The sequence below is a fragment of the Plutella xylostella genome, chromosome 22 (assembly GCF_932276165.1).
Source record: "Plutella xylostella chromosome 22, ilPluXylo3.1, whole genome shotgun sequence".
Lineage (NCBI taxonomy): Eukaryota > Metazoa > Arthropoda > Insecta > Lepidoptera > Plutellidae > Plutella > Plutella xylostella.
Window position 1 is genome coordinate 5,393,333 of NC_064002.1, and position 13,777 is coordinate 5,407,109.

Consider the following 13,777-nt stretch of genomic DNA (forward strand, 5'->3'; position numbering starts at 1 on the left):
TAAAAAAACAAAAAAAATGCCTAACACAAAAAGTATGACTGAAATAGATATTTATAGACTCTTCCTATCACGGGTAATGTCGCACGGGTCATGGGTCTATTATTGTGTATAAGCGTTCATCACTCAATCACCTGCGTGGCTGCGCGGGGTGGGGGCGGGGCGCGGGGGGTGCACCTGCGCGGGCGCCGCGCCGCCGCCGCCGCCGCCCAGTCCACGCCGCGACGCGCGCGCTGCCTCTCCGCCGATCTGCCGCGCGCCTTCAAAATGCCGCTATATTCCGATCATTATTACAGTGGGTCGTCGTCCTACAGTGCTCCTTACAGCTACAGTGCCGCGCCTTCTATCGGATTGTCGTACAGTGCGTCGTACCTGAACCCCGGCTCCAACTACAGCAAGCACTCGTCGCTGGGCGGCTACTCGCGCGCGCCGCTCACGCCGCGATGGAGCCCCTCCAGCCGCAACTACTCGCCCATGCTCAGCACCATCTCCGAGCGCAGCAACACGGGGCCCGTGCGCATCCACAGCCCCCGCCGGCTGCCCCCTTTAAAGAGGTCCTACGCGGTCCAAAATTACACTCCCAGACCGATTCACATAAATACTGCTGATATTGATGTATCCAGAGATAGATACAGACCGAAGCCCACTTATGGGGTACCAATTTCGGAGTCAGCACCTAGAGTGAAACCGGTCGAGGAAGAAGTTGTGGTGGTGGCAGAGAAAGCCCCTGTGGAACCCGTTACTAATACAGAGGAACCCGTGCCTCCAGATCCCGTCCAAATAATCTCTAATGAACCGCCTACTGAGACTATGTGCATCGATAATGGACCCTTTATGCCACGTGTGGACGAGAAACCTGAAACAGGAATTGATTCATCACCAGGTTTGCATAGAAATACAACCATTAAGCGAGGAAGAACGGTTGTGAGACTGCATACAATAAAACGGAAAGATAGAGATTCGCCTCGTAAGCCAGTTGATAAAAGTAATGACGATGAGCCAGAACCCTCTCCAGGGTGGAGGGAAAGATTAGCAGATGATCTCGTTTACAAAGACAGCAGAGAAAAGAAAACACTTGGTGCGAAACTAGTAGAAAAATTCATCGTAAAAGATAAATGTGAAGAAGATGATGATGAGCTTAGAATACTAAAAGAATCCATAAAAAAAGAAAAAGAAACCATAAGTAGTGACTTAAGTGGTTCTGAAACGGCTGTATTACCTCACAGTGATATATCCCGATCGAAATCTCCCGATCGAAGATGCTCATTAGAACTTTTAGCTCAGCAAGCAAACATTCTAGATTGTTTAATAAGAAGTGAAAATCTTGACATACCTACTTTAGACTTGACCAAAGTAGGCGTTGAAGCCGAATCAAATTATGAAATCAAACCAACACCGTCAATGAAAAGAAGAAAATCAAATGAGATAAGCAATCCTTTGCAAACGACTCAGTCTGATCATTCATTGCATGACCGAATAAATTCATTTAGAAATTCTAGAGATAGGCCAGTCTCCAGAAAACAAAGCTTAAAAAAGTCGTCTTCTGGGAGTAGTCTTGGTAGATTAGATTCCATAACTGAATTTCCTAAAGACCAGACTACCTTGCCGGCGATAGAAGAATTTAGACAGTCACTAAAAAACAATGAAAGTAATAAGCATAAAACCAATAAAAAAATAACTTCGACGGTAGAAGTATCGCCACCAACAAATACAATTAAATTTAAAGTTGATGCCGTTACTATCGAAGAAAAACCTAAACCTCCTAAGAGAGAAATATCATATCAGTCTGTGGTTAATACTACTCCAGGAACAAACGACCTTAAATCTCAGCCAGACAAAATGTCTGAAGCCAAAAGTAAAAGGTACAATATGAAAAGAAAAACAAAAACATTACTTAGCGTAGATAGTGATGAAACTGACACAGAAAGCAGTAATTTTTGGGACAAAATTGGTAAAAGAGAAACTGTTTATTTAATAGCTAGAAAACAAAATATTCAAGATGAGATTGAAAAGGCAAGGCGAGCATTTTTTTTATGCCCTGAAGATGAAAATCCTGTACCTGATACTGACAACATCCAAAACAATTCGAAAGTAGAAGAAGAAGATAATGATGTTTTTGAACAAGCATTAAGTTCACAAAATAATGAATCAATAGACTCTCAGAATGAGATGGATATAACTGTCAAACAATCTGTGGAGCAATTAGTAGTAACGAAAGACCAGCAATTATTGGTTATAGAAGAAGTTAAAACAGAAATCCAAAGCAACGATATTCAAGTTATTGATAATATTATTGCTATAGAGACGGCACCCCTCGAAGTGATAAAAGAATCGATCCAACCATTAAATGATTTAATTACAAAAATAGAGACTGCTCCGGAAAGTACTTTAAATGTTGAAAGTTCCACCATAAATAAAAATGAATTAAATAAAAACAATATTAAGTCCAGTGATGAGTCTTTAAATGAAATGAGTAATATTTTGCCAGTTACTGGTAGTGGTGAGGTGAATGTTAATCAGTTTGGATTATGCCAAGGGGCTTTACATAATATTGATCAGGATATTAAAGAAAAAACTATGCCTACTGATGCAGAATATGAAACTAAGTCTGAGTCAAATGCGGATAAACCTTATATTGATACAAAAAGTAAAAATGAAGCAACCAATATTCTACCAGCCACTAATGCTGAGAAAAACGTTATTTTGACAGATAAAAAGGATGGTGAAATTGATAATAAAATGGATAAAAAAATACTGGCACCAGTTATTACATCAGAAACTGTACCATCTGATACTATTGGTGGAAATATTGGTCTAATTAGCAGTACCCAAGAAGATAGTAATGTATTAATATCAAAGGCATCAAAGATAGAGCAAGTAAAGAATGTACAAGAAACCAATACACCTAAATTTAATAAATGTGAAAAAATTGATTCACAAAATGATATTTGCTCGACTACTGATACCTCTGAAGTAACCACGCTAACCACATCTCTTATACCAAGTCATTGTGATAATGTAGAAAATAAAGAATCACCAACACTTGTTGATATAAGAGATAAAGCAACTGTTCCGGATCTTCCAAAAACTGATCTCACTAAAAACGATAAAATTACTAAAACTGAAGGGAACCCTTCAGTATCTAATAAATGCCTAAGTGAGGAAGAAAAGTTAAAATCAAGCAAATTAACGACGCAACTCGACAGTAAAACAACACCACCTAAAATAAAAAATGTGAAGACTAAAGTAAAACCAGTAAACAAGGATAAATCTAAATCTCCTAGCGATTCCGATAAAAAGAAACCCATAGTTAAAAAACCTCTGTTGAATACTAAAGGTGTCAATAAAAAACTTGCAGACCCAGATGTTTTAAACAACATAGAAAATAAAGAATCTTTGGAACCAAAGCAAGAAAACCAAGCACCATGTCCTATCCACGGTTCTAAACAAGCCGCGGATCCTATTGAGCCAGTCTCAATGAAACAAGACGAATCCGGTAAAAGTGTTAGCAAAGAGGAAGCAACTGTTATTCCAAAAGAAGATAAATCTCTAGTAGATAAATCAAAAATAGAAAACATTCCAGAAATCAAAATTGAAAATAAAGAAATTTTAAACGTTCCGACAAATAGCTATAAAATAAAATGTGATGAGGTAGATAAATTACCAGAGGAAATTAGCAAAGTGGTAGAAGTGATACAACCGGCAAAGCTACCATCAGTGAAAAAGGCAGTCACTCCAATTAAAAAACCTGTTAAACAGGAGGCAGCTTTGAGACCTCTTATTGCTACACCGAGGCCTTTACAAAAGAAATCGCCGCAAGTTCTGCGACCCGTGAGCTCGTCAGAGAGCTCCTCGGAAGAAGAATCATCTGTCGATGAGTCGGACTCCAGCGGAGGCTCGGCCGAGTTCTTCGAATGTGAGAACAATCCTGACGGCAGGACCTCCACGGGCTCCAACGACTCAGGATTCGACTCCTCCGCACCTACATCTCCAGCAGGCTTCGTTCATATTAAAAAAGGTAGGCTCAAATCCACGCCAACGTTCATACATCACAGAAGCATCACACCGCACCGATGTACTAACACGCACAATCCCCGCTCCGTAACATTACCGACTTCAGCTAACATGTACAGTTTCGCGATCGCTTCTGCACGGCTTCAGGCTATCCCGAGTAGGTTTGAGGGTCGATGACTGTTGCTATACCTTCAGCCTCGTATGTTTTTAGACTGCGATGTAAATTGCCACCGAAAGTGTGAGAAGCTGACGGCGAACCTGTGTGGAGTGAACCAGCGGCTGCTGGTGGAGGCCTTGGCGGCGCGCCCCGCGTCCCGGCGAGGTACGTAGCGGCTTCCTCCTTCCTCTCTATGCCTCTATCATTAAAAGCCAACGTGCTATCGTGTCGCTGAAATTACAGAAAGTCGGACGTCATTGTTACGTCAGACGGGGCTGTAAATAATTCACATGTTTTATTAGCTAGTATCGGGCGTAACAGTTATTATTAGCGCATTTCTTATGTAAAAACGGTTGATAGTATTAACATGTCATATTAGTGATAGGAAAAAGCGTATGTTGGCTACGAATATAAAGCTGAAAAGTTAACGTACGATAATATTATTTGGCTACGTCCGTTAATTTAATTAAATGGAGGTAAAAGCTTTATTTAGTATCGTGTAATGTCTCTGTTTGTGATCGCGCATTTGTAGTCGGGTCCACGGGGACTGCGGGTAGATGGATGCGGCGCGCGAGTGGGTGGCTGCGATGCTCCTGTCTGGATGATGGCCAATATTCACTGCTCACCTGTAAAGAATTAATAGCTTCAATTGCTCTTTGAGTAAATATAGAGAACATTTAAAGTTGTCCATTTTGTTCGAGATAAAAAAGTAGGCAGCCGTTTCAATTAGCAGACTGAAGCATCTTATACTTTAGGATGATTTATTTGGTTTTTTAAATAGTTTTCTCAGATGTTTTTTTTTGGGTTTTACGACTTAGTTTTCCACATTTCGTCAGCGTCGTCAGTACAGTAAATCTTTTATGACGGTATTCCAAAATATAATAAAAATGGATTGCGCTGTTTTATAAGCAAATCTCATATCTATGGTGTAGATTTTATTGTGATTTTATTATCAGATGGTGTCTGTCATCGTCTCGTCATTCACCAAATATATATCACGATGAGTGATGTATGCGAGTAGGTACTCAAATTGATATAGGAAGTTGCAGGAGTTGTTTTCCACTGATGCATGCTACGATGATTTACGAGAGATCCATCGACACTCGACCGAGAGCTGCCAATTCGCGTTCCTTTCTCTCGTGACTGCGAATCGATACACTAGATCAAGAGATGATCAAGCGTATGCTAACATTAGAAATTCCATCCCATTTTAGACTTCGCTCGGTCTAAATAGAGTCTATTCTCCTGATCTTCAAGTACCAGTGTCATAGCACAGTTAGGGAACTGAGTGCAGTATTTTTTGCAAATGTTTGTTGGTAAAGGAAAAGATAGATGAAAAGCAAATTGATTTGGCGAGACTTCAAACGTCACTTAGTATTTTTAATTCAATTCGTGCTGTCACTATACGATTTGGCAGTGATACACTCAATTAAATTTTTACTGTAGTTTCTGGTTTTCTGTTTATTGTTAGTGGTGATTGTAACGATCCGTTTGGTCAATATTTCTTGAAAACAGTAAAGTTTCAGTTTTTAACATTTTTATACTCAGTTTGATTTTACTGAAATAGTTTAAGATTCGCTTATGGTTTATAATAACTATAGATGGTATGAAAATAGGGCACAATGTAATACTAATGGAATTAAGTTATGGATGGGATTTCTATATATAATTTCACAACTAAATTGTATAATGAAGATTATGTTTATTTACAATATATTTATATGTTTTCTTTTACAAATAATAAGATAAATAACCATAACAAAACAGAAAAATATTACTTACATAGGGGAGCATTGTATGCACTTAAAATCCTTTATCTTTCTTAAAAATCTTACTCACTCATTTTCTTTTCAAATAACATTCCTGCCATAACGATTGTTTTTTAATTTACTTTATTGATTTATGTAAGGAAAATTCTTTAAAATTAGTACTTAGTCACATTTTCATGATCTTCTCTTACATTTCTTACAGCAAAAGTATACAGAAATACCCGAAAATATTCACTACGTCTCCTGCAAATACCTATCAACGTTTCTAAAGTAAAATCTTAATTTTTAAAATTCTAAATTCCTAATTCCGAACATTGGCGTTTATTTGGAGTAAGTATTCTAATCTTCCGTACTGAATGTTCTATCCTATCTATCGTGGTAAACTTTACCTCTTATCACCAATATGATAGTTGTTTGTTTTTATAAAATATTGTATTTAGGTGGAGATGCAGCGAGTACCTCCACTGCCGCCGCCTCCAACTCAGAAAATACGGCTGATGCTCAGGAAAAGGCACTTGGTAAATATTATACTATTGTACAATGAACGTTTGGAAATATTAAACATTTCCATGCATGGTAATCATAATCACTAGGTAAGTTATGAGTGGAATTATTCAGGGTGTATAAATATGCATGACGGAAATTTTAAGCTTGATGCCACTGACTAATGCACACAAAACATCACATAATACTCAATAGAAATTTAGTTAAGTGTACATGTTTATTAAGTGGTTTAAATGGTTTAGTGCCTGTTTCACCATTTCTGACTCTAAAGTGCAGCATTTAATATCCTTAAGATTAAATTATAGAATTTTTCTAACAGTGGAAGCTTCCACCTAACTGGCACTTACTCGGTCTTTGTGAAAGAGGCCCTTAGAATTCTTGTTTTCTTATTATTATTTTAATCCTAGTTATAAATACACTTTTCAGTGTGTCCTTACTAATTGCTCATAAATAATAAAATATAAATATAGTGAAGTACCCTATGTCTCTATTGCCATATAGGTAAGAAGGTTGTAAAATCGTAATGATAAATAATACTTAGCTCAAATAAATAGGTACACAACACAACCCATTCAGTTACTATTAAATCTTAATGTAAGTACATATCTGTAAGGTTTCATCTCCATTTTAGAATTGATTGGTTTATAATTCAAATTAAATACTTAGTTGCGATACTTAATGAATAAGTTTTATTTATAAGTCTGAACAGGTAAAGCCAATGTAGTTTCTATAAAACAAGTAAATATTCAGACTATCTCACGACTATCTTAAATGACTTATGACCTATCTCAAGTAGTAATTTTTTAGGTATTGTAGTATTTTTGATTCTCCGCACTTTCGTCATTATGATCGATAAAGGGAATAAAGAAAAGAAGAAAACGGCCAAAAGTTCACAACCGAGCTTCATTCTTATTATTGTTGGTATAATAAACAGGATTATGCAAGAGCGTTAACATTTCATTGGGCGTTTGTTCCAATTTCGTGAGGATTTATTTATGCGTCTGGGGTTCCGCGTTCCTCGCACTTATGCGATTATTGCACCCGCATAACATCACAGGAATTTCATTTTAAGCGTAAACGTTAATTTGTAAATATTTATACTATAGTATACCTAGGTATTTACTACCAGCCAGACACCGGCAAGCGACTTTGGCTAGGAGTCCTATGCACTATAGGTCCTAGGTAGTCTGGATAAAGAAACCTCCCCCCTCATAGATAACATTGTTACTTTGAGAGGGGTTAGGCGACTTTGTCCCCGACTTCTGTATCAAGTGGTCAAGCAGCGGTAGTCACGTAAAAAAACCCTACATAATGTTTCTATCAGGTATTGTGCAAGTGTCAGTTTGCCAGCAAAGTCGATCGAATAGCAAGTTGGTCATTAATTTCCTGCCAAATATGTAGCTACATAAATTATTTAATTACATTGATTGATTTTTGTCTAATGTTTAAAGCTTTATTAATATATTATAAAGATGGCTAGTACTTACATGTTGTATAAGGTGATTACAAAGAAACAAAATTAGTAACTGGCATTGCTAATAAAGTGGTAACTTAAAAAATATGCGATTAAATAATACACAAAAAAGTAAAATTCTACATGTTGTGAGGAAATGTCGTATGTTTTATTACGTGAAACTTTATTTATAAAGATAGTAAAATGTTGCGCAAATATTACTTCCCGATAGAAAAGACAGACGGCTATAATGTGTGTAAAATGTGTTCACCAAGTCATTAATTTTTGTAAAACTCTGTAATTTTCTTGTTTGCCCTTGATATCGGTCAATCTATGTCTCCCACTAGTCTCTCTAAAAATATATTTTTGCAAAGCAGCTGAGTTGGAGGAAAGAATTTTTTGTTATGTTTCTCAGTGTAACAAAAACATTAGCCGGTTATTTCGTGCACCTACATCTAGATTCTAGATAGGTTCCTACTTAGTACGATTTAGTAGCGAAATACGACCGAATGGCGTAGTGGTTAGTGACCCTGACTACTGAGCCGATGGTCCCGGGTTCGATTCCCGGCTGGGGCAGATATTTGTTTAAACACAGATATTTGTTCTCGGGTCTTGGATGTGCCCGTAAAATGGCAATAGGCCCCCTATTACATTGGGACTAACATAACACTCTGGCGAAAAGTGGGTGCAGCAATGCACCTCTGCCTACCCCGCAAGGGAGTACATTAGTAGGTACAAGGCGTGAGTGCGTGTTTTTTTTTTTTTTTTTTTTTTTTTTAGTAGCGAAATGCAGAGTTGCGGTGACATTTATTTATAATTTCCTTACATAATGTGTAAAGGTGTTTCATAAAGGTAGCTTCAGTTGTACTCGTATGTTAGATTCATTATTCTTGGTAAATATCAGCTGTCCGATACCCATATTAACAGGACTTGCCTAGCTTAGGGTCGGATGGCCGTGTGTGAAATGTCCCCACATATTATTATTATTATTATCTGGAAGAAAAAAAACACTCGTGAACATCTATCAACTACCTAGGCTGCTGCTCCACAAAACTCTGTCTAGTCTTCTTCATTCACCTGATAGGTCGGTATAAGTAGGTAATATATCTAACTTAATAGGTACTTACCTGACTAAAATATATTATTAAGTATATTGGTCTTGCACAATGTTACCCAATAATAATTTTACAATAATAATAACGAATGTTTTGGTTTGTTGGGATAACGTATATAACTAAGTAAATTAAATGCTGAACATGATAGGTTTTCCAGAAAATTATTCAGCAAAAAGTTCAATTCAAAATCTTCAATTCAATCCATAAATAACTCCAAACAACAAGGCATTTCAAAGCTTTTAGCGCGAATGGCTTTTGCAAACGTTTGAGAATAAATCAACGAGCATTTTTTACCCATAAATAAATTCTGCATCATCTGCATATTATACTGTTGTACCTACCTACCTACCAAAGTATTAGTCATATTTTAATGAAGTCATTAAATCTTATCTCACATGCACTTTTATCTACGAAAAATCTAGGTAGGTACTACTTACATTTATTTTGACGAATTATCTTTACAGTTGCGTTGAGTCGTAGCCTGTCGCAATATGGGATCACATTAGGGCATGCAATACCGCAATACCGGTATTCGTAATACCGGGATCCCGTACAAAATTTCCGCTTTTTTCAATACCGGTATTGAAAGTTAATACCGGTATTGAAGTAATACCGGAATCGGACTTTTTTAGGCTATAAATAAAGCGATTAAGATTTAGTTAGCCTTGTGTGTGTATATGTCGCAGGCATCTGGTTTAATCTCCTGTTTTATTGAACCGCTAGCCCGTTCATTGGATGACGCTATTCAGTTGTATGACTAGGCCGAACGTTGATTGTACAAGCGTCACAAAACGTCCAACTAGTTAGCGGACTTAAAATCAGTCAGGTGGTGAAAAAAACAAATATGGCGTCTAACAGCGAACAGCTGACACAAAAAGCACTTGTATTGTTATTTTTTGCAAATAAATTAGCTTTAAAGTGCGTTATTTATGTTAAAATAGTGTGACAACATGGATTTACGTATTATTACACCGCCGGCGGATAGTTTCAAAGAAAAAAATGTGCTGAAACTGGATAATTATGAACAACAATATCAAGGTACGTTTATTATTATTATTTAGTTAATTTGTGAGATGAGAGCTTTGTAACATAGTCTTTTTGTTGACTCTTGTCTGGTCATGTTCATCCTAACCAGACATTACAAAGTTGCTATACTATATCCCATTTAACGACTTGGCTGAATAACATTCAGTCAAGACGTTGGACGTTACAGTCAACCACTTGACGAGTTGTTCTTTAGTCATTCAACTGAGTAGCGTCATCCAATGAACGGGCTAGCGGTTCAATCAAACAGGAGATTAAACCAGATGCCTGCGACATATATACTGTGAAAGCGCACTTGTTCCCAACCGTTTAATGCAGTTTTCGGCTGCTAGAAATCTACTGTTGACCATGCGTAAACCGGCACCGGATGTAAAAAAATAGTTTATTCTAAAATTTAAACTCTAAAACTGATTTCTCGTAAAAATCTACAACAAAATACAGAATATGATTGCATTTTCTTGTTTTATTTTGATGTATACGACCTTTAAACACAGTATATGCCATTTATTACAAGGAAGTCTAATACCGGTATTAATACCGGGATCCCGGTATTGAGTTGTAATACCGGAACTCAATACCGGTATTGAAAATTTTTCCGGTATTGCATGCCCTAGATCACATCCATCATCTCAATTTACTTAGACAAAAACAATAAAATTTAATTAGTTGACAGAACTGCACTTCATATCAGGATCAGTATAGTTTCAGTGGCTCCAATTAGGGACGTTTGTTTACAGTAATAATTGATATAAATCTTTGAGGACTTCTTAAAGCCAGACGCTCTTGCCAATCAATCACTCACTCATATTAAAACATCTGGATTATTCATTTCAGTTCACAAAACTCATACAAACCAGCCAGTTCCTACCTACGTAGAAAAAGCTTAAAAAAGCATTTGACATTTCCCAATGTCATTTCTTTTTTTAAAGACTTCTCTTTAATTCCTAATTTATGATTTAACTTGTTTAACGATTAATCTGAAATGGAGATGAAAACCTTACTTTTACGTTTAATTTTGTTTTATTTCATTAAGTTTATGGCCTATATTTTAGTAGAAATGGGTACTTCATAAAATAATTCGTTGAAATATAAATTACGGGTTTATCATGATGATAGCTCTACGCTGAGTAGGTAAAGTGTGGAAAGCCAAGAAGCATAGCACATCTAATACCTGGAGCCAATTTGGACATAGAGTGGAGCCAAGACTTAATTTACGTTACAAATGTAGTTTATCACCTAATAGATATTAAATCTTATTGCACGCTTCATTAATTTATGTTTTATGACAAATATTGTTGTTTGAACCATTTATTATATTACGAGTACACATGACGGCTCCGTGTGATTCGTCTTAGTAAATTTTGTTCAAAATAGATTTTTACTCATGTCTTTAGATCACATCTTTCAAAATTATTTTTGTACTTACTCAAGTATATCATTTGTATCGACGGGTCTATCCCACAATGCTATTTATAGTAATACTGAGCCTGATATAGAATAATTGTCCCACTATTGTATTGCTGTCGGCTGAATGCGACAAAATAAAAAGCTGTATCACCGTCTGAATCAGTCCCTGTATTTCTATTAATAGTGGGATATACCCATTGATACACCTTTTCTATCTCAGCCATAAATGACTATTCTATATTTAGTTTCATAGCGCAGAGGCCATAGCCATTCTTTGGCTGAATTAAGACCCTATCAGCAGCGTAGCCTAGACAAATTAACGTTCCCATTACTCTCTTTCTAACCGACTTCGAAAAAAGGACGAGATTCACCGGTTACTCTGCCATTTAAGGACCGATTTTAATAATTCTTTTTTTAAATTTATTTTCATTTTATTGATGGCATTCAGACTCGTCGACGGCATACGGCATCTTCAAGAAGACGGGCCGGTTCACGCCACCCGCGCGCTCCATCCCGCGCTTCCGCAAGTACAACATGGACGACTTCCACTTCATCAAGGTGCTGGGGAAAGGCAGCTTCGGAAAGGTGAGGTTTGCTTCACTCTATATTTCATCTTTACGTATAAGTTATAACATATTAGTTCCTGCATTAAGGGGTGTATTGTTACTGAAATTTGTTTGTTATTTTTAAGCACCTAGGTACCTACAATGTAAATAGGAGGCTATGGGCGTTCTTTGGGGACATCAATGTCCGAAAACCATCTAGGCAGCAAATGAAATTCAGTTAGGTCTTCGGCGCTTTAGTACTTAATAGTCAGTGTATTAGATACCTACTCGCTAACCTGTAAATTATGTCGCTTGGTAGCTCCGAAACATTAGCTTTTTCTCGGTTCCCAGGATTGCGAGCGTACCTTATTGCATGAAATATCATCATAAGTACCAAACCATCACATAACATAATATTATTAATACAGGGGCCATTATTTTATTTTGGGTACAATTTGACATACTTTTACAGATATTTTTTTCAAAAATAAACTTCTTATTTATTAACCTTTTAATATTTATTTATGTTAATTAACATTTATATTATTCATTAAATACATTTGCAGCGATGTTTTCTTGCTATTTCTTAAAGTTATTGACGTTTAATCGAGGAACGATGAGAAAAAAATACTACTGCGTTACTTTCATACAAAATTATGTTTTATTGTTAGGAACATATATTTTGGTTCGTAAACATATACCAGATAAAAAGTAAGGAAAAAAACATTAATCTAACAGTTTAAATTACAAAATATTCTCAGTTTTGTTATTCATTCTATAATAAAGTTTCCCACTGCGTTACCAATCAATAAGTTTTAATGCAATACTTTTCGAAAAAAGGACAAAATAATCATAATTTTTTGCTCAAAGTTTTAGAAATAGCTCTAAATAAGGTGAATTATAATTATTATATTTAGCTTAACATTCTTTCTAATATAGAGTAGCTAAAATGTTTGTGAATACTCTCAGGAAACGAGGGACAAATAGATTACGCAGTGGTTAATTGGTAACACAGTGGTATCTCAATCACAATCTTTATACTTTCTTCAATTAAAACTAATCATAATGTGAAAAAAACTATCAAACTAAAATTAACAGAACTCTTTGTTTAATATCAAACATTAAAATCGCTGAAAATATAACAACTTAATACTAAGAAATATTTCTCATTTTTTTTGCCTATAAAGCCGTTGTTTTTCAGCCGCTGTTTACGCCATTGAGTCTGAAATGTTATACTGTAACAATATAATATGCTCAAATGTTATATTTGTACCATAAATTGAGTAACAGATACCTGAAAACTATAAGAAAAACCCCTGAGTTACTATAGCTACAACTGCGTTACTGAAAAAGTAACGAAGTGTAGCGGTAACGCAGTTGTAAAACAATAACCTATTTGAAGTTAGTACTCAAATGAATACACATACATGGGATATCAAAATGCCCTCATAATTGTTACTAATTATTACATATATTGCATGAAATAAAATAATAAATATCTATAAAACTCACCGTATGTCGCCGGTAACTCAGTGGCGTCACAATAAATACACGCGCTTCTCTCCAGGACTCTCATCCGAAAGACTTGTTCATTTTATCCGTCCCGCTCTCCTTCCTGCACTCCGATACAAATACACAGCCATTCAAATGATCTTAGGTGTAAGAAAGTGAAAAAAAGTTTATTTATGATTGAATTTCCTAGGGTAACCTAGCGTAGGTGGATTTTTTCTTAGGCTTGGGGACTCGGCCAGGAATATTAATTGTCCCATAAT

The 13,777-nt window shown here is 36.3% G+C and overlaps 1 protein-coding gene across 6 annotated transcripts in view; it reads left to right on the plus strand.

The window, feature by feature from the left end:
- LOC105383046 (putative protein kinase C delta type homolog) overlaps window positions 1-13,777 on the plus strand; it is a 39,836-nt gene that overhangs the window by 17,281 nt on the left and 8,778 nt on the right. For 2 of the 6 annotated variants that reach the window (XM_048628965.1, XM_048628966.1), the window contains exons 5-7: window positions 4,223-4,333; window positions 6,378-6,455; window positions 11,909-12,045. In XM_048628965.1, the coding sequence (XP_048484922.1) occupies window positions 4,223-4,333; window positions 6,378-6,455; window positions 11,909-12,045 (326 nt within the window). Of the gene's footprint in view, window positions 1-44; window positions 4,016-4,222; window positions 4,334-6,377; window positions 6,456-11,908; window positions 12,046-13,777 lie in introns of those variants that run through there. The other 4 variants (XM_038122532.2, XM_011553030.3, XM_011553032.3 and 1 more) reach the window with 4 other exon arrangements.